The sequence below is a fragment of the Micromys minutus genome (genome assembly GCF_963924665.1).
Source record: "Micromys minutus genome assembly, chromosome: 17".
NCBI lineage: Eukaryota > Metazoa > Chordata > Mammalia > Rodentia > Muridae > Micromys > Micromys minutus.
In genome coordinates, this window is record NC_137952.1 from 12,814,524 (window position 1) to 12,839,356 (window position 24,833).

Consider the following 24,833-nt stretch of genomic DNA (forward strand, 5'->3'; position numbering starts at 1 on the left):
CCTGAACAGGCTGAGAGAATGTTTAATCAGTCTTACCTAGACATCAAGAGAGCTAAGCTTGGACCCCGCTGGGGAAGCCCGCAGTGCTCTAGCAGATTTAGGAGTTTCCCTCTAGCAAAGCTGGTCCTAGAGCCTAAATGGAGTGCTTTTAGTTTCTCTTCCAAATGTGCATTTTCCAGAGTGAAGTTTATTAAAGTTTTTCTCTCTTTGAAAAAAAAAAAGATTTATTCACTATATTTATATAAGTACACTGTCGCTGTTTTCAGACATACCACAAGAGGGCATCAGATTCTATTATAGATGGTTGTGAGCCACCATGTGGTTGCTGGGAATTGAACTTAGGACCTCTGGAAGAGCAGTCAGTGCCATCTCTCCAGTCCTCTTTTTAAACCACTTCAATTACGAGCAGAAAAATAACATCAGTTCTGAGTCAGGGAACAAGCAAGTTAATGATCAAAGATCTTGTAAACATCCTTCCGGAGGCTAACTGGGATGATCAGGGGCAGTGGGGTCCCAAGAGACAAAGAGACTGCCTCACCTACATCTGTGGCGCCTGCCCTGAGCTACAAATGTAAATATTCTGCCTGAGCAAGCTTCAGTAGTAAATATTCTGCCCTGATCTGTAAATAAATGTATTGTCTTGAGCTCCAAATGTAAATACTCTTAATCCAAGCCAGTTTCCCTGAGTCAGATTCCTGCCTTGACCAGCTTCTAACTGTCCTTGGTGAATGTAAAAAGATCCCAGTGTCAACTGTTCAGTGGAGCCAAAATGCTCTTCACATATTCCTTTTCTAGGGCCAAGTCTGAACATGGATGGGTCATTCTTATACAGTACGTCTACTCCCTGTGGGCTAACATAGATCTGGGCTCTGATTTTGGTGAGGAGGTCTCTTCCAGCATGGAGTATGGGGGGTCCACCTTTCTTCGGGTAGATAGGACTTAGTGCCTGCCGATTGTCCCTGGCAACCATGTTTTTCAACTTGACAATGGCCTCATTGGTTGTTTCAAAACAGAATGCTGTGCCTCTGGGTACATTAGAAAGTCTCTGGGCTTCTCCTCTACCTTTTAGGGTCACCCAGGAGGGGATTTGAGCCTGGCACCCTCAGTTATCTACTTCTTATTCCAGAACCTTTGTGTCCTCATGCTTCCAATGGGCTTTCCCCTTGCAATAGTCACACGGGTCCCTCTCTAACAGAGGACAGGCTTTTCCTTCCAGGGATGGCTTACCTTTGCTCCTTCTCTGGCTAGGTTTTCCAGCTCCCCCTCATCAGGACAGCCGCAGCTCCTGGTAGCGTGTACCACTGTTGGTCCTCGGGGTCTCCTGGTGTTTGAAAACCTTTCTCAGCCATGGCTACTAACTCACTCAGTTGCTTAGCCTCACCCCCCCAACAAAACAAAACAAAACAAAACAAAACAAAAAAACCTGTCCAGGCACAGAAGTCAGGGCAGTTTGGTTAACAAAAACTATGTTTATAGCTGACTGGTTCTCTCTGGCTTCTGGGTCAAAAGGAATGTAGGCCTTATAGGCTTCAAAAAGTCTTTATAGATATTTTCTGTGGCTCCCATTTTTCCCCTGCAGCACCTGACTCACCTTAGATAAATCTGTGGGGCATCTGTCAGCCTCAAATCTGTTGGTAGACCTGGAGCCTCTCCTTACCTTCAGCAGTGTTAAAATCCTAGTGGGGTTGAGTCAAAGGAAAGCCTGGACTTGTGTAGGCAGCCCATTTGCTCCAGAACCAATTTCCAGGCAGCTCCCATTATCCTCTCTCTTTCCTCTGTCTCTAAGAGGACCTGGTGCAGTTGCTGACGGTCCTCCCAGGTGGGCAGGTTGAGTCAGCAGGATTGAATCTAGCAGGCCTGTGCGAGCTGCTGGTCTTTCTGAAAACGGGGTCGTCCGTAACTTCCAATAGTAAAGATCATTATTGGCAAATGGCACATATGCCATGAACAGTCTCTCCTGAGCATCTGGGGTTCCCATAACCCGGAGGATCAGGGGAGTCAGGGGCTGCCCCTCCCTCTGCCTGTGTTGGCTGGGCAGGGGCAGTGGTGGCAGGTGACATGAGAAGGAGGACAGAGATCCTCCTCAGGAGCAGAAAGGGGGCAAGGCATGGGGGCAGAGGCTGACCCTCCTTTACAGGAAGAAAGGCAGGGAGCATCTTGGCTGGTGAGAAAATGGTCTCATCCAAACAGGTTTTCTCGACCAGGTATTGCCACATGGTAACATATAGAACTTGGTCTGGGTGGCCCCTGGGCTCAAAAACTATACAGCCTTCACCCTGTAAATGATGAGGAGATGGAAAACCCCCTCCTCAGACCAGCCTACTTAATAGGTGGGCCATTTGTTCCTGCAAAAGATGGTAAATTTGTGGGAATAACAGACCAGAGTCTTCTAAGACCAGGCAAAAGTCCTTAAAATGGTTCAGGACCCAGCCCAGTGGGGTGCTCCGGACCCATAGCATCCTAGACACCAAAGAAAATGTGTACAAGAAGACAAGAAGCACAAACACCACAAATAATGTTTCTGGCGTCCTACCTGGTGACTCCCCACCTGTCCCCGTTTGTTCTGGTCTACAAGTATCTCACATGCTTCTATAGCTAGGACTCTAATTGTCCATGGGCTAGGGAAAGTGTGGATGTCCTAACCTGCTTTGTCATTTAGGATAATATGGCAGACACAGATTCACGACATGCCAGGGGAAGCGGGCTATGTTTTAGAGAATAGATGCTATGGGGAAAACAAACAAAAAAACAACAAAGCCACCACGAAATGTTCCCAAGGACTGACAGATTAAAAAAAAAAAAAACCCACCAATTAATAAACCTCTCTACCTGGATGTCATTGCTTCCCCTCTGCCTCATGCTCACTTTTCCAACTCGGCACAAAACAGACCTTAGACGCCGATGCTCAGAGGATTTCTTGTTCCCCTAGGAGGCTAGCCTCTCAGAACGTTTATTTTTTATTTTTAATTTCCCCTTTGCTTTCTTTCTGGATGTGAGTCTTTCCAAATGATAAAGGCAACTTCATATCACATCTTCACGTGAAGGTCTAAACGTATTGGTCCCTGACCAGTCCACAAAAGGCTTCAAATGCACGATAGAATTTTGTCTTGATTCCAAACAGAACACATGGTATCCGTGTCTGAAGAGTATTTGGAGGTTTTCAGAAGCTAAGAGCAGGAGCAAGTCACGGCTGTATGGGCCTGGAAAGACATCCATGCTGTATCAAGAGATAGCTCTGGGCACTAGCAAACAAGGGCACATTTTGGAAAGGTGTTTTTTTTTTTTTTTTTTTTTTTTTTTTTTTTTTTTTTAAGTGTAGAAAAAAGTTTATTTAGGTTATGGGGGAGTTAAGAGGGTAGTAGAGGCAGAGAGAGAGAAGAGAGGAATAGAAAAGTTAGAGGAGTAGAGGCTGGCCATGAGCACCTGGAGGGGGAGGGGGGAAGGGAAGGGGAAGAGGAGGGGGAAGGGCGGGGGAGCTGGAGAAAGCAAGAGAGCTTGTTTGTTTGTTTGTTTAAGAAAGGGGAAATCGGGAGCGAGGAATCTGAGGGAGATGCAAGCCTTTTCTGTCCCTAGGTTTCTGGAGAGTCTGGTCCAGGCGGCCGAGCGTTCTCTGACAGAAGCAATAGGCGCAGGGAGGTGTGGTCAGCCGTTCTTGGGAGTGGCCTGTGGAGTTAGACCGCAGTGCTGTCGCCAGTCGGCAGTCGGAGCCCGAGGGAGCGTAGGCGCTGCTGCGTGGGAAACCCTCTGCAGGATCCAGCTGACTGCGACGTTGCGGGTAAGCAAGGGCAGAGTGCGCTATCTCAGCGCCTGGGGTGGGCGGTGGGGGTGCTTCGGGAGCGCATGCGTCCGAGCTGGGGTGCGGTAAGGGGAGGCCTCTCCCCGGCTCGCTCGCACCTCCGCCAGCCTTTTTTATTATAGTGACCTCGTGCCGCAGCCCGCACACTGCTTTCTACCCAGCGGTCCTGGAGCTCGGCATTTCCCGGGCGCCGGACTCCAGGGAAGCCCGGGCCTCTCAGAGAATGAGGTCTCGCGGGGGTCCAGGGGTAACCTCAGCCCCGATGCCGTTCTTGCCGAGGTCCTAGTCTGTACGGGCTCTAGCTGGTATCCTTGGATCACGGGCGGGTCCACCCTTCAGTCTGAGGGCGGACTTTAAAAAGTCCTTGGGCTGCGAGTGCCTTTTGTTTTCTTTCGTTTGTCGGAAGCAGGCTATTAAATCTTGTTTTCTCACCAGTGAAGGGAGAGGCCGTGTTTCACAGGGTGGTGGTGAGCACTAAGGTAGCTCACGGTTGGTCTCCTGGAAAACAGCCGATTCCAGAGACCCCCCTCAGGGCACCTTTCCTCCGGTTCTCCGGAGCTGACGCACAGACCGCGTCAGAACCACACTGTTCAGGTTTGCTGCTAACGTTCTGAGAAGACTAAGGAGTTACCTCACCATGTCCTGAACATGCTGAAAATGCTTGGCATGTACTTTGCTATAAATGAAAAACCTTCCATTTTACTGGGTGGGGTGAAAGAAGGAAAAACAAAACGAAACAAACACCCACCCACTCCCCCCAAAAAAACACAAAAACAACCAAACAAATCAAATAGACGTTAGAGTGGGAATGCGGGGATGAGCCAGGGATTTGGGGAATAAATTGTAAAGAGGGCGAGGCCTTTGTAGCTAGAGTTCTGAAGTACGGGAGGAGCCTTTCCATTGTGATGGTGTTATTTTGCTTTGTCCCTAGCTGCTGGTGTAATTACTGCTTCGAACTAAGGAAATGTTTTTTGAGTGTCTGCTATATGCTCAGCTACAGCATGTCCAAGCCTGTAAGGGTAACACTGGGTTATATCAAGCCACCTAGTTCCCAGACTAAGTAAAAAATCCAAGTGATTTTGTGACTGCCCTGTTGTCTTGGGACAGGTAATTCCATCCTTCTGGCCCTCTCAAGACTTCTCCTAGGATGACAATGTTGCAGCTTTATTTATTTATTTATTTATTTATTTATTTATTTATTTATTTATTTAATGACATGCTCAGCCTTAAAGTACATCAGCCTCAAGCTTTCAGTGGTAGCAACCCAGGGTCGAAGGTGTCTATGAACCCAATAGAAACTGCTGCCATTAAAATCTTCAGCCTGGTGGGGATGGGGCTCCATGGTAGTACTGTAAGAGTAAGAGAGAGAAAAGAGGGGAGGGAGGGAGAACATGCAGGTGTGTGTGTGTGTGTGTGTGTGTGTGTGTGTGTGTGTGTGTGTTTCCTTAGCTGCATTACAATCTCCATTTATGTTCATGGTTCTGAGCTCAATCAATCTCTGAATGCTGAGGTTGCTGGCTATAGCAAATTGGGGGGTTTTCTTCTTTCTTTTTTGGTTTGTATTAGGGTCTGACTTTATTGACTAAATGGCCCTAAAACTCTCAGATTCATATGAGCTTCCCACCCCAGCCACCCCAGTACTGAGGACAATAGGCACATGCCAACATGCTTGACGTTATATTACTTTTTTATTGCTGCCAAACGAACAACAACAAAGCTTACAACACAGGTTATCTCACAGTTCACAATTCTTTCATCTAGCTGGAGTGTGGCTAGGGCCAACACACTGAGCTAAACTTGAGAAAACAGCCTGTGGCCTCTTCCTGGAGGCCCTGAGGGTTTGGGCCAACACACTGAGCTAAACTTGAGAAAACAGCCTGTGGCCTCTTCCTGGAGGCCCTGAGGGTTCCGCGTCTTTACTCATTCATGTGCTGGCAGAATGCAGGCTCTGTGACTGGAGACCCCGATCTGATTTCCCTGAGAAGTGCCTGTTACTGAGCACTCTTAGCTTCTAGAGGCCAGTGAGTGTGCTCTGGCTGATAGAGCCCTCCCTGTTCTCAAAGTTAGCAATACTACGGTGAGTTTGTTCTTATCTCCTACCCCTGCTTCCTGGTGTTTGACAACACAACACAGGAAGTTTCTACCCTCTTCCTCTCCCTTCCGAACACCCCGTGATTACAGTGGGGCAACGGAGTCATCCACAATAAAGTGCATAACCTTAGCACCAGTTAAAGCCACCTCTAGAGCCTGCCTGTAGGTTTTCTACGTAGGGTCTGGGTTTGAGGAAAAGAAACATCACTTTGCCTGCCTGCAGCTGGATCTAGAACTCCTTGGAACTAGATCTCCTTGGCTCTCAGTTGCTTAAGTACAAGAAGAGATTAAATTTACCCTATATTATTGTTGTAAGGATTAAGTTGATATGTCAGGAATGCTAACACTAGCACTGGGCTATAACGTTTGCCCCTAAACAGAAGTTGCCTAGTAATCAAGCTTTGTTTGGTAACAAGTTGCACCAAGTGGTACAATCACCTGGGCCCTGAAGAAAGACGATTCTAATTATTTAATTAACACTAACAGCTCACTTTACAGCCCAGCTGGAAGAGTCACTTTCAACCCTTGAACTAGGTTGCTGCAACCTACTGGTTCTCGGTGTGGTCTCTAGAAACATCTGCAGCACTTGGGATCCGTGAACAGATGCATACCATTGTGCCTTAGCTTAGGCTTACTCAGATGAAAGTGGAGTCGGACCCCTTTCTCTGTAACCCCTTCCGATTTTTTTTTTTTTAATGGTTCCTCCAGCTTTTCCCCTGGTTTCAACAGCTGTTGTTATTATAATTACGTTGAAAGAAATTCAGAAAGGGTCATTTCCAGGTCAGGTCTGAGCCCAAGACAGAGTAAATTCCAGAATTGTATATTAATTTTCATGTTTGTATCTTAAGGTGCTTGCCACATAACATTCTAGTCTGTGTTGAATTTTTAAATGTGTGTGTGTGTGTGTAAATGTGAAATAGTTTTTACCTCAAGTAGCCAGTACAGAGAGATAGCTAGTATATTTTTTATATCCAATCAGGTAGGGTAATAGAAAAATAAAAACAAACTGCATATGAAGTGCATATGCATATATATAAAAAACACCTATTACGTTTTCTGTTTGAAAAACTGTATGAATAAACAGCTCACAATTTTTACACTCTTGTTAGTAAACACATATTCTAAAATGTTCAGAAACAATTAATGTGCTATTAGAAACATTTTATCATTTGGTGTATATACATTTAAGGGACTAGTAATGCAATTATAGCCTCTCCCCCCCCCCCCCCCCCCCGTGGAAATTCTCCTCAGTTAGCTGAGCTGTAGTCTCAGCCACAGTTAATACTAGCTTTCACCTTAGGTCCTTGAGAGCACATTTCTGCTCCGGTTACTTGGCAAGGCCATCTTATTCCACAGCTTGAAGCAGCACCATAATCATCTTGTCATAGACATGTGCGACCCTAAGTTTTGCTCTTCGGATCAATGTTTTCACAACAGGACATTTTCCCTTTAAGCTTATGAATTAAAGACATCACTTTGGAACCAAACTAATGAGCTACCCAGGAAAATATGTTCCTACTGCCTAAGGCTGACTTCAAGTGTGTTTTCTACAACCTCAAATGCTACTTCCCAATAGATTCCCAACCTTGTTCTGTGAATTTTATTTGGAATTTATTTAGCCTGCTTCTGTATTTTTTCTTCCTTGCTTGCTTGCTTGCTTGCTTCCTTCCTTCCTTTCTTCCTTGCCTGCCTGCCTGCCTGTCTTCCTTCCTTCCTTCCTTCCTTCCCTCCCTCCCTCCCTCCCTCCCTCCCTCCCTCCCTCCCATCCTCCCTCCTTCCCTCTCTCCCTTCTTTCTTTCTTTCTTTCTTTCTTTCTTTCTATCTATCTATTCTTTCGAGGCAGGGTCTCATTTTGTGAGCCTTAGGCTGGCCTAGAACTCTGCAGACCAGGCTGACTTCAAACTCAGAGATCCATTTGTGTCTGCCTCCAAGTGCTGGAACTAAAGGTGTGCACCACCATGTCTGCCAGAGCTGTTTCTAATAATTAAGGCTGTGTTCAAAGGGATAGAGACTTGCCACTGATTATTGTCTTTGAAGATTAATCAGTAGTATGTTTGTGGAAGAAATAAATGTTACTTGGAACCAGAGCAGAACTGTTAGAACAGTTCACAGGAACAGACCCTATGCAGCAGGAAGACTACAAGACTGCAGAAGAGCAAAGGGGTTAGAGGAAGGATGTACATTGTACATTGATGTCAAAACAAAGCCATGACCAAGTTCCCAAGACTAGAACACTTGTGTGCGGTGTGTTAGGGGTGGAATGGCCGTTGACTTGAAGCTGCATTGGGGTTACCTTAAACTGTGGAGAGTAACAGCTAAGCAAGATAACAATCCTTCATTCTTTCTAGTCTTTTACTTGTTGCCACCCCCCAAGTGATTCTATAATGAGCCAAGCATTGCTTTTATAATTGGCAACCACAGGGAAAATATTCACATTGCACACTTCGTTTTTAATAGCCATAGATCATTATCTGTATTTTAGTAACTCCATTTCAGAATCCCCAAACTAAAACACTCGATAAAAAAGATCTTTGTACAGTCTAACTGATGGGAAGATAAGAAGGTGCTGCCAATCCATCTAAACCAAGTACCATAGACAAGACTTGTCTAGAAGCTCAAGGACTCTCTTTTCTAAACATGCCTTGACTACTGCTATAATAATGATGATGATGATGATGATAAAAAAGATACTACTGGTATCAACCAGCCAGGCATAGGAAGCAAACTAAGATTCTGAAGACTACTTTAGGTTAGGGACTCAAGTCTTTTCTGCTCATCTGCTCCCTAATGCTGAGGTGGCTAACCTCCCACTTCCCATTAACACCCCCTCTGCCTGCTTTCTTACTCTTGGGTACTATGTGACTTCTTAGTCTCAGGGGTAGTGACAGCTCCTCCTCTTCTTTAGGGTGCTTTCTTTAGCTATACAATGTCCCTTGTAGTACATATAGCAGGTCCCACATTTACTGGATCAAGAGTGGAGGTCAAAGGTAACACACAGCAAATAAGTGGCCAGAACAACCCAAGAACTATTTAAGATTGTGTGTAGAGAACTCTAGTCTCAGAAGCCCCATACTTGACCAGGTCTCCGTTTCGGTCTTTCCAGTTCTTTCCACTGCACCTCATCACAGGGCACAGCTGGGGAAGGGGTTGTGTGTATTCCCACAGTGTTATTTATGTTGGGTACCTTTCTATGGGAAGTTTCCTGGTGTTGGAAGCTCTTGCTGATCAGAGACCTTCTCAGTCTCTTTTGGGATGCAGAACTACCTTCCTTCCTCCCCTAATGCCAATGCCTGACCCAACTGGTCGATACTTTCTGAAGGCACCCGAGGCCTTCCTATTTGAGGACCTCTGGTCAACTCTCCCTCTCTTTGTTCCCTGTTGCAGTTTTCTATGCTCCAAGTACTGACTAACGTGTGTCTGTAAATCATTCTTTATTCAGAATTCCCTCAGCATGAGTAACCAGGCAGGAAGCTGACGCACTGAGGGGATAGGTGGGATGCCACTTGTAAGGAAAGGGCGAGGCCCAGTTTATCCTTAAAGTACACACACCCCAAGGTGGCTGAACATGACTCAGTGGGCAGTGTAGACATTGCCTTTTTTAGTTTTTCATTCTTCTCCTGACTGTGACCAGCAGACTTTCTTCAAAGACACAAAGCTGATGGCACACCCAGAACTCCACATTTCTTAACACTGAAGATGTAGGTAGATTTTCCCACCCCTAACTCCGTCTGCCACACCCAAGCCTTGGCCTGTGGTCTAAGGAGAAAATTACATAGAGCCCCATGGTTTAAATGACTTGTCACCTGTCTGTTTTAGAGTAGGTCCCAAGGTATACACTTCTTTTTTTTTTTTTTTTTTTATTGGATATTCTCTGTATTTATGTTTCAGATGTTATCCCCTTTCCTCGAACTCCCAGCCCTCTTCCACTTGCTTCCATGAAAGTGCTCCCTCTCCCAACCAACCTCTCCACCTCAGCTCCTTGGCATTCCCTTACACTGGGAAACATTGCTTCACTGGACCAAAGGCCTCTCCTCTCATTGATGCCAGACAGTGCTATCCTCTGCTGCATATGCACCTGGAGCCATGGGTCTCTCTCCATGTGTGCTCATTGGTTGGTGTTTTAGTCCTTGGGAGCTCTGGAGAGTTTGGTTGGTTGATATTGTTGTTCTTCCCATGGGGTTGCAAACCCTTTCAGCTTCTTTAGTCCTTTCTCTAGCTCTTTCATTGGAGTCCCCATGTTTAGTCCGATGGTTAGCTGCAAGCATCCTCCTCTGTATCAGTAAAGCACAGGCAGAGCCTCTGAGGAGGCATCCATATCAGGCTCCTGCCAGTAAGCACTACTTGGCATCACCAATAGTGCTTGGGTTTAGTGGTTGCATATGGGATGGATCCCCAGGTGAGGCAGTCTTTGGATGATCTTTTCTTCAATCCCTGCTCCTCTATTTGTCCCTATATTTCCTCTTATGAGTTGTTTTATTCTCCCTTCTACTTCTGCTCCCCCACCCCCGCCTTTTTTGTTTTTTTGTTTTTTGTTTTTTTGCTTCATAAGGTCTGTGAATTGTTTCTTGGTTATTCCAAGATTTTTGGGCTAGTATTCACTAATCATTGAGTGCATATTATATGTGTTCTTTTGTGACTGGGTTACCTCACTCAGGATGATAGCTTCTAGTTCTATCCATTTGCCTAGGAATTTCATAAAGTCATTGTTTTTAATACCTGAGTAGTACTCCATTGTGTAAATATACCACAATTTTTATATCCATTCCTCTGTTGAAGGACATCTGGGTTCTTTCCAGCTTCTGGTTATTATAAATAAAGCTGCTATGAACATGGTAGAGCATGTGTTCTTGGTATATGTTGGAGCATCTTTTGGGTAAATGCCCAAGAGTGGTTTAAGTTGGGTACTCAGGTACCAACTGAGTTTCTGAGGAACCACCAGACTGATTTCCAGAGTGGTTTTATCAGCTTACAATCCCACCAACAGTGGAGGAGTGTTCCTGTTTCTCCTCATCCTTGCCAGCATCTGCTGTCATCTGAGTTTTTGATCTTAGCCATTCTGACTGCTGTGAGGTGGAACCTCAGGGTTGTTTTGATTTGCATTTCCCTGATGACTAAGGATACTGAGCATTTCTTTAGGTGCTTCTCAGCCGTTCAGTATTCACTTCTTAAATCTACTCCTAAAAGTTGGCCGTAGGAAGGTTTGAAACCACCTATAAAACTTGGGTTTTTTTTTCCTTCTTGTTTTATTTTGTTTTTCTGAGTGATAGGAAAGTTCCAGGCATTTCCATACCTGCTTTCTTGCTTGTTGCTAGTCACCTTTTCACTTGTGCAGTGAGGACTAATTATCAAAGTTACCTAATAGCCAGTTTCTTCTCTAAAGTGGAAAGGCACTGAAGCAAGACAGCAAAGCCTCCACCTACGTATACATGGTCCTTCTATGCACACACAGCCCTTCTATGCACACACAGCCCTTCTATGCACACACAGCCCTTCTATGCACACACAGCCCTTCTATGTACACACAGCCCTTTTGTGCACACACACACCTGCCTTCTGGTGCTTTTCAAAGGTCTGTTTAGACCCTTTACTCAGTGGCCTGACCTAGGGAAAGGGGGCTCCTGCTCAACCAGTAGCTTGGGCAGGTTTGTAAGAACTAAAGTGGAAGCTACCATGTGAATCGGTTTTCTCATAGTTTCATTAGACTAAACAACACTTATAGGAAGATAGTAATTTCTCTTTTTTGCAGTACTGAGTACCAAGCCTTATGCGTGCAAGATAAGTATCCCTGCCCCGTGGGAGAATAGATTTATCCCTCATTTGGCCATGAACACTGGTTTCTATGGACTAAGTTTCTTAAGGAGCACATGCATATTAGCGTTCAGAAGTGGGTTCAGAGGAGTTTCTGCATAGCTGCTCTTCTCCTCAGGATGAACATTTCTTCACTACCTGAGGCCTTGAAGCAAGAGGAAAGGACTATTACAGCCCCACTAAGAACTGCCCTTAGTTTGTGTATCCTACCACAGTGGAAGTTTCTTGCCTGTTCTGTTAGCTTTCTGTGCATTTCCCAAGACCTCCTGAGATTCTAGCTGGTGGTTTCAGAAATACCTGGACGGTATCTTTGGTCAGTGACAACTCTTGTTCATTCCAGATTTGGTGGACCAGCACAATGAGAGCTCAGAGGGGACTCATGCTACTCCTGTTTCTTGTGGCTGCCTTCTGCTCCACAGGTGAGTGACCCAGACCCTCTAAATTGCCCCTGGTCACGATGCTCCTTTCTCCCGGGCCTCTGGTAGTCTGAGCTGGTCCCACTGGCCTCCAGTCTCTCTTCATATGTTCCAGGTCCTGCCTGTGTCAATTCTGGGGCTAAATCAGGGTTAACAAAACTTTTTGTTTTAACGGGGTGGAGAGATCAAGTTTCTCTCTTGTCCCTCCAAGTACCACTCTGGGATTCCGCAGATGTCATCCATCCTTAGAGTGTTACACAAGCCCTTTCTGTAAGATCTCAGGTGTGGGGATATGAGGGCAACACTGGGTAGATTGTCCTTTTGGGTAAGAGTTTGAGTTATTAATGCCACAGATGTACAGACAGCAAGTAACAAGGACTATGATGAGGAGGGTAAGATGGAGGCACCTTCTTCACAGGTCTCAAAGGGTGAAGGTTTTACAGCATGAGACTGCAGCTGGGCTGTAGTTGATATGGAGGAAGGTGGCTTTTGCCACTCCTGAGTCTGATACCCTGAGATCCCTGAACTTTGAGGAAGTGAAATGGAACCTGCTGTCCTGTTAAAACTGAGGCCCCTGGGTCTAGGGATTCATATACAGGCTCTCAGTGAAGAGCATGATTATTTCCTTTACAGAGGAAAACAGCCATTGCAGTGCTCTGGGCTGGGTTCTAACACCCTTGGGCCCACAATGAGGTCAGCCCTGTCCTTCCAGCCCACCCGTTTTCCTGTGCTACTGAGATCATGCTCACAATGGTGGCAGCAACATCTAGATAAACTTAAGTTCCCCCCTGCGTGCATTTTACACGTATTTACTTATTTAACCCTCACGCAAACTTGGCAGATTGTGTGCCTAGCTCATTTTTTTAACAAACGAAGGAATTGAAACCCAAAGGGGCTATAAACTTATGAATAATACAAGATATTTTGAGTTAATTCAGAAGCAGCATGTCACAATGTGACCCCAGTCTGCCACTGGATTTCCTGATATTGACTCACTGGGGTTCATTCTCATGCTGCTGTTCTCTTAGCTACTTCCCTTAAGACCGTCTATTTTTGGGGCACCCTTCTCCTGGCTTCTGAAGAAAGCGGTTCTGACTCTTTTGTAACAAATGGAAACTTTTCATTATTTTTAAAGATCAAGGGTTATTTTTCTGTCCATGTCATATTCTTAACGTCCTAGCCATCATTGGAGGTAGGTGGGAAGGAGGTTGGAGGTGAGGAAAAAAAACCCCAGCAATACACTGAGAAGTAAGAAGTGGGGGTTTCCTGAAATAATGGAGCGTTAGTAGCTGACATACTCTGACAGAGTACATGACAGGGACTATGCCACGCCATTTCCTTCGTGGATTTCCTCATTATACAAGAGGTCAGGGAGACTGTCCAGTAACAGTGAAGAGGATAGAAGCAGAGTCACTTGTACAAGGGGACATCCTGCGGGTTCCATCTTATGTCTTCTTTCCTTGCTCACTTATCTTGTCTGCTAAGGGGGGTCTACCTCTGCCACATCATATTTCATCCCTACTGTTTCTTCCTGCTGCATTTCCTGTCATTATGATAGCCCATCGCAGTGGTCTGCAGTGTTCTGGGAACTCAGCTGCCCTGAGACAAGTCTGGGATATACATAGTCCTCTTCCTCAGAGAACTGGAGTGTGAAGCTAAAGGCAGAGGAGAAAGAAAGAGATAGACCAGCGGCTCTTTTAAAATTGCTCTTGTCTAAGACCCTAGGAAGCCTTCAGGAGAGTTTTTCTGATCACAAGCCAGAGTGTTAAAGGCTTTTGACCAAAGAAATAACATGCGATCCTTTGTCATAAAGAAAATCAAGTAGTAGGGGTTTTTCAACTGTTAGAGTAGGATAACTCTCTCCAGGAACTAGGGTAAGAAGTGTCCCAGAGAGACAAGCCCTCCCCTCCGCCCTGGCCTAGTCACAGCCATTCATTGACTTAAGACCTGCCCCTGCCCACTTTGGTTTCTTGAGATAGTTTATGTAACTGTCTTGGCTGTCCTGAAACTTGCTTTGTAGACCAGGCTGGCTTCAAACTCAGAGATCCACCTGCCTCTGCCTCCTGAGTGCTGGGATTAAAGGTGTGCACCACCACCAGCCCAGCTGACCTGACTTCTCTTACAATCTACATTGTTTACTTTTTCCAACTCAATGAAGTTAGACAATTCCTTGGCTATACCAGTCTTGTGCTTTAGAACTGATAGTCTGGATTTGGCCTCGGTTCTGTCACTGAGACATTTGTCATGTAACATTTGTTACGTTTGTCAATATCTTAGCCTTAGTTTTCTCTTCTGAAATGGGAATGACATTTCTTGAACCTGCTATGTGTAACAATTGTATGAAGGGCCTAGTATATGGGTGCACAGACACTGGGACACTGATTGAACGTGCTAACTAGAGATACGTCTGCCCTACAGAAGTTCCCAGCGTTGGCATTGACCTTGCCCACTCCATCCTAAGTCTTGTCACATGAACTCTGGCTGTAGCTAGTAGATCAGTTCATTTCTGTGGGTGATCTTATACACTGGCTCTCAAACAACCAGGTCAGCACAACACCTTTCCTCCCCCGTTCTTTGCTTCTCGTATATATGTGTCTATACCTAGCACAAGGAAGGGACTGTAGAGAAATGGCATCCTTAGGTTTCTCGTGCTGATGCTGGAGGAGATAAAGCAGAAATGCCTGATGGAATCCTGCCCGCATAGGATTAGTGGGGCCCCATTGGACTCTCCTTTATAGTTGGGTATCCTTGTGTGGTTCCCTGCACCTCTCCAGGTATTGGTCTAGTCATCTGCAAACAAAATTGGCAGGGGGGTTGTCGTTTCTGATGTTTCAGTAGTGATGTTGGGTTAGAACCTTTCCAAATCAAAATGCCCCCTGTAAATGAGACGTCACACCTGCAAAGGCTTAGGTGTTGATAGACTACAGAGAGCTTGCTTCCTGGCCATACTCAGAAGGGATGATCTCAACTTCTAGAAACATCTCCTTTGTCCCCTGATGATTAACAGAGTCATCAGCCTTAGAACTAAAGGTCACTGCTTGGTTTCAAAACCCACATTGGGTTAGCATGACCGTACCTATTTTATCTTGAAATTATCTTTCTGTGGGTGGGTGCTGCCAGCTACTGCTGTCCTAGTAGAAGCCTGGTGGCTGGAGGTCATCGTCTCTGGCCTGGGGAAGGATGTGCCTCCACATCCACGCCAGTCGACTCTTGTCTCGTGCTCTTCTCACATATATTGACTATAATTCGTTTTCACCTTGTCTTCAGTTATAAAATTGAAGAACAGAAAAATAAGTCAGTAAGACATGACTCTCAACAGTAAATCATAATTAGTTGGTTTTTCTTTCTTTCTTTCTTTTTTAATTAGGGAACTAGGGCTTAATGTTCCTGCTATGACCGGATTGCCCAATCCACATGAGTTTAGTGTGTACCTGTTGTCTTGTGTTATCTGCTTATACTTTTGGCCCTTGGTCTGACCTAGCAGGAAGCAGTACAATGATAGTATCCTATTCCAGAGGTCATTTAAGCTTTTTCTCCAGAGGGCCAGATAGCCAATACTTTAGGCTTTGCATGCCAGGAAAAAATCAAATACACTCCACAGGCTCATATAAATAATAATAGAGGAAACAGATTTCTACAACATTTTGGTTGACAAAAGTCCACAATGAAATAACCACCTGCCAGTGTATAATATCTATCTGCTGATGGTTGGAATAATATGTGTTAGGTGAATAACATGTTGCCTAGGGCTTCAGGGTTAGTGTTCCCCAGCACAGAACCAGTCAGTTGTAAATCAGTGAAGAGATTTTTTTTTCTTTCTTTTCACACCAAGTACTTGTTAGATGCAAAGCAGAGTAAATTTGCGCTTGTAAAACCCTTATGGGATTTCATTTGATGTCTTTCCATTGCAGATTACCACCTTAGAGTTGAAGGTTAGGAGGAACATTTAAGTTCCTCCCAACTCACACATTTAAGTGGAGCTTTTGTTTGAGAATTTGGAGGAGGTGCCCTATAGTCCAGGCAGCCCTTGAAATCACGGTGTAACCAGTGCTGGCCTCAACCTCCAACTCTATTTCTTAGTCTCCCAAATGCTAGCACATGTGCACATCAGCACACCCAGCGCAGCTGGCTGCACTTAAAACTGAGGGGGAGTCTCTGCACTTACACCTGGGTCCATCCTGTTCTTAAAACTGCTTTACAGTGTACTAATCCTCTCAAAAATCTACCTGCTGGCTAGGTGTGGCTGCACATACCTTTAATCCAGCACTGGGGAGGCAGAGGTGAGTGGAGAGCTCTGTGAGATCAAGCCCAACCTGCTCTACATAGTGAGTACCAGGACAGCTAGAGCTATGTAGAAAGACCTGTCTCAAAAACCAGACAAAACAAAATGCAACACGGGCTTTTGTGGTGTCTGAGCTCCTGTAGTCTCTTCCTTGTTTTGTTTCTTTGATAAAGTGGGTTTTTGTTTTGTTTTGTTTTATTAATCATATAGGCTGTGTCTTATAATTCTGTGTTTGAGTTCATTTTTCTGCAGCTAATTCAAGGAATTCAATAAATCATGGCAAAGTCAGTTGTCTTCCCACCACCAAGATGGATTCTCAATCTGAATGCAAAGATGCAAAGCCCATTGTTGTTTTTAACACTTAAGTTGGCTTTTCCTGGACTTTCTGTCTTAGGTGCTATTCTCAAAGCAAAAACAAAACTGGAATCTCAACAGGGAAAAGAGATAGTTTCTTCTGGAGTCCAGGAACACAAACTTAGGTCACCCTGAATTCTGTGTTCCAACACAGAAGCAGTTTGATGAGAAAAATAGAAAATAGTAAGAGGACCACGAAAGCCATAAGCCAAGGCACTATTGAAATACATCGGTGAAAACTTTAGGTGCAGGATTAAAGTGATGTGGGGGCAGGGGGTGAGTGGTGGTGTGTGGAGATGGACCTGAGATGCTCTCTGACTGTATCCATAGCTTTCTGGTTGGTCAGAAAACAGTGTTCAGTCTGTACATTCCAGACAATTTGGTCAAGTCCAGAGGCAGGCCATAAAAGGCTAAGAGGGCTAAAGATGGCTCAAAGGAATCTGGCTCTGGGCTTCACATTGCCAGCGCAACAGTCCTTGAAGCCCTGCTGGATCATTAGCTTCAAAGAGGATCAGTTACATCAGTTACGGCTTTAACTTTTTTTCCAGGAGCTTTGGTTCATAATATTGAAAGGTCTTATATTGAAAGGTCTTAAATGTGATTTAACATCGAGAGTGTGGCAGGGTCTGAAGGGAAAAGAGGGGACTTTAGGAGGTATGGAAAAGCAAGGAAAATTGTTTTAATTTGAGGAAGGGAATGAGTCAGGAAGTGAGGGAGAAATCTAGAAGGTGGACAGGAAGTCTGGAAGAAAGCATGCCCTTTGACCTCTGAGGTTCTGAGGACTGTCATTCTCCTGGAATTTATGCTCTAGGGCGCTCTAGGGCTTTTGCCTCGTGAGCTCAGACAAGCTTTCTACCACTCCCAGAGCAGCAGGGGTCCCAGAATCAGCACTGAGACCCCAGAACTGGGGCTGCTGGAGATAGAAATGCAGCATCTTGTTCTCCTGGATTTAGTGTTTCTTCCTCTGAAGTCTGGGGCTGGAGAGCATGCATGAGGAGCCTCAGAATCATAGGGGGGAAGGAATCCCCCTGTATCTGTTAAGACAGGAGGGATGCTGGTTCTGATTAATACCTAGTTTAAACCTAACAGATATTTCCTTCTCAAGGTGAAGGATAAATGACTCCCCATCCCATTTCCTCTGAAGTAATTGGTTGTTTGGTATGAGAAATATCTTTATTGTTTTCTGATCAGCTGACAAGGGACCGTATTTCCTGACTCTTTAACCAGTTCAGTCACATTTGAAGTTCCCACCAATGGGTGAAAGGTAATCACCGCCTCCACTGGGGTAAAAAACAGGTGATTTTAGTGAGGGAGCTCGCTAGCCCAGTTTTGCACACTCATTTTTGGAAAACAAAAAAGAAGAAATCAGCTCAGTGAGTTACTTTTACCTTACTCCTTTCCCCCACCAGCAGTGAACGCCCTGTGTAACTCATAATGGTGGCTGAACCTCAGGCAGCCTATAGAGAAAGAACTGAGCTTCCCCTACCTAAATTAAACTCAGTCACGTCTGAAAGTAGGGAGTGGGCTATTTGAGGAAAAGAAAGGATTCAGCAGGAGGGGCAGGGGAAGGGCAAAGGGAGAGTATGACTGTGTTACAATATACTGTATACACGCATGAAACCGTCAGTGTTTCAATTAAAAGAAAAATAAGAAAGCTGACCTGGGCTTTTACTCACTGGTGGTGGTGAGGTCTGCCAGGGTCTAAGACATTGCTGGTTTCAACAGAACCTAACAGCTTCTTTCTGATTCTAGGTGTTAGCCTCAAATGCTACAACTGTTTAGACCCGGTTACTCCATGCAAGCTAAACACCACTTGCTCTCCTAACCTGGATGCTTGTCTCATTGCTGTGTCCGGTAAGAGCCTCTGGGTTTCCTGTGTGTGGTCAGGGGTGAGCACCTGGGAAACTTGGACTTCTCTAAACCTCACTCAGTTTGTACCCATCAAGCAATGGCTGCTCTTTATTAACATCAGCTGGTCACAAAGCACTGGGCACGAAGCATTTTTTTATATACTTTATAAAATGTGGCACTTCTCACATAACCCTGGGGGCAGTCTTCCTGTGTGACAGATGAGAAAATGGAGGCTCAGATAACACAACAGGCAAAGGTCAACATAGGGCTTGGAATTTGGAAATTCACCTGATTCCAAAACTCAGGCTTCTTAGTAGCGATAATGTGCCTGTCTCCCAAACTTCTGGGAGCTTCCATTGTACCAGGGTCTGAACTACAGATGCAAAAATGAAGAAAGGGTATTTGTCAAAACTTTGACCATGGCCTTTTTGCCTTTCCCAAATGACTGTTTATACTTCTGTCTGACACCATGTATCTAGTACACATAGAGGACCTTGGGATGATCTCAGAGGATACTAAATGTCACATGACTAATAAGGAAAATTATTCATTTGAGAAGCTACACTTCAGATGCTCAGGACAGTGGCCTCAAAGAACAAGGTATTTTTGAGCAAGGGAAGGAGTCTAATATGCACAAGTCAGTTTCGTCTGATTCACAAGTTGGCTGAACTATGAAATCTCCACATAAGAACTTAGGAAATGGTAGAAAGGGAAGAAGCCAGCAGCTATGCCCTTCGTTTTTAGTAGCTCCAGCTCTAAGATAAATGTTAATGACTAATGGTGATGGTCATCTCAGTACAGTCTGGTATATGAGATAAAACCCTTTTTAAGAGATAACAATAAAAACTGTCTTTCAAGGTATTTTCTCCCAGAAAAGAGAAAACCGTTCAGTTAAGTAACGACCAATCAAAGGTACTTGTTTTAGAAATGGGAGTATCTAATAAATTTTATGAAAATTCCTTGTGTGTAGCTGAAAATCTAGACTTTATGTGCAAAGTGTTGGATTTCATGGGAGAGAGGAGAGGGGCAGTTTTTCCTTATTGAAGAGCATGTTAATTCACTGCTAAGGTAGAAAATGTAGAAATTCCACCCCTGGGTACTAAGATCATTCCATTTTTTTCTTTTCTTTCTTTTGTTGAATTTTTTTCATACAAGATATTTTGATTCAGTTAATTTTTTCTTTATATTAACCCTCCTTATTAGGTAAGATGTAATCTTTATCCCTCCATCACTGTGTAAGAAGCAGATTTCATGGATAGATTTTGTTCTTGCTTTACAAATAATATTATGTCTTTTATGCCACTGTAAAAGTAGAATCGATTGATTAGAGACAACATGTTGTTTAAAAATCTTAGTAGGCATATCCAACTTCCCTCTTGAATAGAAGTATAGCTGCCCATAACTCTCCTTCCACTCACACACCCACTCACTCACACACACTCACTCACACACCCACTCACTCACACACACACACTCATACACACTCACACTCTTATACACACACTCATAGACCTACACACTCACATACCCACATACACTCACACACCCACACATTTACATACACACTCACTCAGATGCTCACACACACACTCACATACCCACTCACTCACATGCTCACACACACACTCACATACCCACTCACTCACATACTCACACACACACACTCACATACCTACTCACTCACATACTCACACTCGCACACACACACTCTTACACACACACTCACATACCCACTCACTCACATACACACACACACTCGCATACCCATTCACTCACATACTCACACTCACACACACTCACATACCCATTCACTCACACACTCACACTCTTACACACACACACTCACATACTCTCACACTCACACACTACTCTACTGGCTCTAACAAGACTTTAGATTTATGGAAAAGTCTCCACTTGGAGGTGTGCCATCTCTTGCTTGCTTTCCTTTATACCCAAGTTGTGTTGCCTCTTTCTGCCCAAGCCTCTCTATTCACACAGGCAAGTGAATTCACTCTCCAAGTTACAGAATGGCAGGTTCAGAACCATATCTGCATGGCAGCTACTTCCTCTTCCTCTACTACTACTACTACTACTACTACCACCACCTCCTCCTTCTCCTCTTCTGCCTCTTCTTTTTGTTTATGGTTCTTTGTAAATTTCACATCAGGTACCACAACCCCACTCATCTCTCCCTCTCCTCATACCCACCTTCCATCTTTGCAACCTCCCCCCAGATCTCATTGTGAAAGCTGTAGTGTGTCAGTGTGTCCCACAGTATACCCTTTTGTCAACACTTCTTTGCTTGAAATGACTTGGTCTGGTACAAGGCCTCTGGCTTTTGCTACTCTATAATACTGGGTCCTCACTGGGACTCCCCTCAGATATCCTGCTGTTGCCCTGTGTCATGGAGATCCTGTGGTTTTGGATCTGTAGGACCAGGCCCTTCACACTCTCCAGCAGTTCATCAATGGGTTGGCTGTTGGCGTGAGCCAATTCAAAGCCCTGGATCTGAGCCTGAGAGGTACTGAGCTGGTCAGCCAGCCCAAGGTTCTCCTGCTGGAACACCCTCAGGCAGGCTCACCAGCAACCTTTGGCAACCAGGGCCAGCTTGACCTTTGTGCAGGACCGGTTTTCCCAAGTGGCGCAACTGGTGAGGGGCGTGGCCACTTCTCCCACTGTCCCAGGCCAGCTCTCATGCCTGCCACAGATGGGGAGGGTTGAAGTAGGGGAGGAGCTTGTCTTTTTCTTGATCACTGTGTAGCTTCTAAGTATGTGTGTGTGTCTCTCCACAGGAAGGATGGTCCATCAACAGTGTTGGCTATTAGCGGATTGTAATGCCAAATTCATTATGAGCCGATTAGAACTGGCAAAAGTACAGTACAGATGCTGCCAGAAGGACATGTGTAACAAAAATCTCGAAGAGGAGAAGCCAAAAAATGAGGCAACCTCCTTATTGGGCAAGGCATCGTTGCTGGTGACCTCGGTTCTGGCGTCCATTTTGAAGCTTTGTTTCTAAGTCATCGCTAAGCTCCCATGCCTCCTTTCTTTATTTTTTTAGACTGCTGCAACACTCTAAAGCCTTTATTATTTTCCAGCTGTATTTGTTTAGGAAACAATAAAATTCACTTGAACTTCTTGGATAAGCGGGAGAAATGTAAGCAGCGTAGAAGAGCACCATGCACAGGGAAGGTCCACTTACAGTTAAAGTACATGGGTAGAACACCAATAGGGTATATAATCTTTGCTGCTTGAGAGCACTGGCTTTCAGTTCCGGTTAGTCAGTTTCCGGTTTCCGGCAACCCTCAGGGATATCGCTCTGGTTCCTGGAATGTAGCTGAGGAGTGAGATCAGATAGTACCTCTAAGGAGTGGACCAAGAAGATTCTCTTCACCTCTTTGACGCACTTAAAATGCTTTCATAATCTTTATATGTCCTGCGCTGCTGTGTGAATGTTCCAGATGTGATCTGTCAGTCAGGGACAGAGATTGTTCGTTTGCTTAAAACAACAACAAAACGCAGTGCTGGGAGTGAAACCCAGAGCTTCGCCTTAAGCCACAGCCCCAGCTCCAGCTCAAGCAGTGAAAGAACAGCTGTGTTTTCAGCTAGAAAATGTGGGGATTTGAAACAAGCTCTGAACCAGATGTGGTGACACTTACTTAGTATGCTTAGTATCTCCGGAGGCAGAGGCAGGAGGATGGCCATAAATTGAAGGTCAGCCTGACCTACACAGTGGTTTCCAGGTATAAACTATACAGTTAAAAAAAAAAATTTTTTTTAAAGAAAAAAGGGCGGGTGGTGGTGCACACCTTTAATTCCAGCACTTGGGAAGCAGAAACAGGCATATCTCTGAGGTTGAAGCCATCCAGTTCGAGGACAGCCAAGGCTATACAGAGAAACCCTTCTATAAAAAAAATAAGTTTGTGTGTTCTTACAGAAGTATGGGCAGCTATGATTTGGATTGTCTCACATCCCTATTGTCTGGGCTCTGCTAGCTTTTATGAGAAAAATGTAATTGCCAACAATAAGTTATTAAAGTTATTTGATCTCGAAAAAGCCGGTCATCTTGACTCTCTTCTACATGATGGAATAATAAACAGTGTGCTGTATGACAGACGTTTAAGTGTGCTTATTTTAAATGTCACAAAAGAGGAAGACCCTTCGCATGTACATGAACATAGGAAGAAGTTGTGAGCCCAGACCCTGGGGCTGCCATTGGAGATGTCTCAATGTTTGCAGAGGCCAGCGAACATGTTCTACTTGCCTGCATCCAGCTCTTTGGCTTCTCGGTGCTTCAGCACAGGCCGTATTCAATGCATTCACTGGGGCGGTCAGCACTGTGAGAAACACCCAGACTTTGGAAGCCTTTCTTCTAAGAAAGGCAAAGTCTTTTTCTGTACATGCTGAAGAGTATTTCACAAGATACATAGACTCAACCACATATAATCTTGGGACTCTGGCTGTATTTAGTGCCCTAGCCTGACCCTTGCAGAAGAAGTGAGTTATTAACTTCAGAAACTTTTTTTTAAAATGTTAACTTTTTAAAAAATAAACAAGAAAACTTTTAATGGTTTATTTTTATTTTATGTGCATTGGTGTTTTGCCTACATGTATGCTTGTGTGAGGGTTTTCGATCCCCCGGAACTGGAGTCACGAACAGTTGTGAGCTGCCGTAAGATGCTGGGAATTGAATGGAGGTCCTTTGCGAAAGCAACTAGTTCTCTTAATCATGGATCCACCTCTCCAGCCTCCACCTTCTGCCTTTTTAAGAAAAGATTTATTTTGTGAATATGGGTGTTTTGTCTGCACAGGTATGTCTACATAGCAGAGAAAACATCCTGTGGGACCACAGTTTTGGATGGTGGTGAGCAGTCAGTGCCTTTAGCTACTGAGCCATGAAAACTCTTGATTATTTAATGTTAGCCAAATCTTATGTGTGATGTATTAATTTAGACAGGTATGCAATACTGATGCTTCCTGAAAGTACAATGTCAGCCAGTAGAGGAATTGGTGAGTGACACAGAAATGTAACAAGCAGCCCCTACAAGGTGCTTAGTGTAGCAACAGGAAGAAAACAGCTCTGGACACCTTTACCTCCTGTTGCTTGGTTGTCTGTATCCTCTCCTGGGTCAGTGTTTTTCTTTTTTTTCTGATTTTATTGGATATATTTTATTTACATTTCAAATGTTACATATCCCCTATCCCATCCCTTTTATGAGAGTGTTCACCCTCCCACTTCCCCGCCCTGACATTCCCCTACATTGTAGCATCAATCCTTGGCAGGACCAAGGGCTTCTCCTCCCATTGATATCCAACAAGGCCATCCTCTGCTACATGTGCAGCTGGAGCCATGGGTCCATCCATGTGTACTCTTTGACAGTGGTTTGATCTCTGGGAGCTCTGGTTGGCTGGTATTGTTGTTATAGGGTTGCGAACCCCTTCAATTTCTTCAGTTCTTCCTCTAACTCCTCCATTAAGAACCCCGTTCTCAGTTCTATGATTGACTGTGAGCATCCGCCTCTGTATTTGTCATGCTCTGGCAGAGCCTCTCAGGAGACAGCTGTATCAGGCTCCTGTCAGCATGCACTTTTGGGCATCAGCAATATTGTTTGGCTTTGATGACTGTATATGGGCTGCATCTCCAGGTGGGTTATTTGGATGGCATTTCCTTCAGTCCCTGCTTCAAGCTTTGTCTCCATATTTCTCCTGAGAATACTTTTGTTTCCCCTTCTAAGAAGGACTGAAGCATCCACACTCTGGTTGTCCTTCTTGAGCTTCATGTACTGTGTGAACTGTATCTTGGGTATTCTGAAATTTGGGCTAATATCTACTTATCAGTGAATGCATACCATGGGTGTGTTTTTGTGATTGGGTTACATCACTCAGGATGATATTTTCTAGATCATTCCATTTGCCTAGGAATTTCATGAAGTCATTATTTTTAATACCTGAGTAGTACTCCAGTGTGTAAATATACCACAATTTGTGTATCCATTCCTGTTGAAGGACATCTGGGTTCTTTCTAGCTTTTGGCTATTATAAATAAGGCTTCTATGAACATAGTGGAACATGTGTTCTTGTTATATGTTGGGGCATCTTTTGGGTAAATAAATGCCCAAGAGTGGTATAGGTAGGTCCTCAGGTAGTACTGTGTCCAATTTTCTGAGGAATCGCCAGACTGATTTTCAGAGTGGTTGTACCAGCTTACAACCCCACCAGCAGTGGAGGGATGTTCTTC

General features: G+C 44.6%; 1 protein-coding gene across 1 annotated transcript; it reads left to right on the top strand.

Moving 5' to 3' along the window:
• Positions 1–3,706: 3,706 nt before the first annotated feature.
• On the top strand, positions 3,707–22,711 carry CD59 (CD59 molecule (CD59 blood group)). The gene is made up of 4 exons (XM_080931444.1): positions 3,707–3,775; positions 12,036–12,114; positions 18,500–18,601; positions 21,391–22,711. Exons 2-4 carry the CDS (start codon positions 12,054–12,056, stop codon positions 21,612–21,614), a joined length of 387 nt encoding a protein of 128 aa, XP_080787570.1. The 5' UTR covers positions 3,707–3,775; positions 12,036–12,053; the 3' UTR covers positions 21,615–22,711.
• Positions 22,712–24,833: the final 2,122 nt, after the last annotated feature.

Bases quoted from the DNA above. Each gene is read 5' to 3' on its own strand.
- CD59 (XM_080931444.1), top strand. From the start codon at position 12,054: ATGAGAGCTCAGAGGGGACTCATGCTACTCCTGTTTCTTGTGGCTGCC. The intron at 12,115-18,499 runs GTGAGTGACCCA...TTCTGATTCTAG, and splicing joins GGCTGCCTTCTGCTCCACAG to GTGTTAGCCTCAAATGCTAC. The intron at 18,602-21,390 runs GTAAGAGCCTCT...GTCTCTCCACAG, and splicing joins TTGTCTCATTGCTGTGTCCG to GAAGGATGGTCCATCAACAG.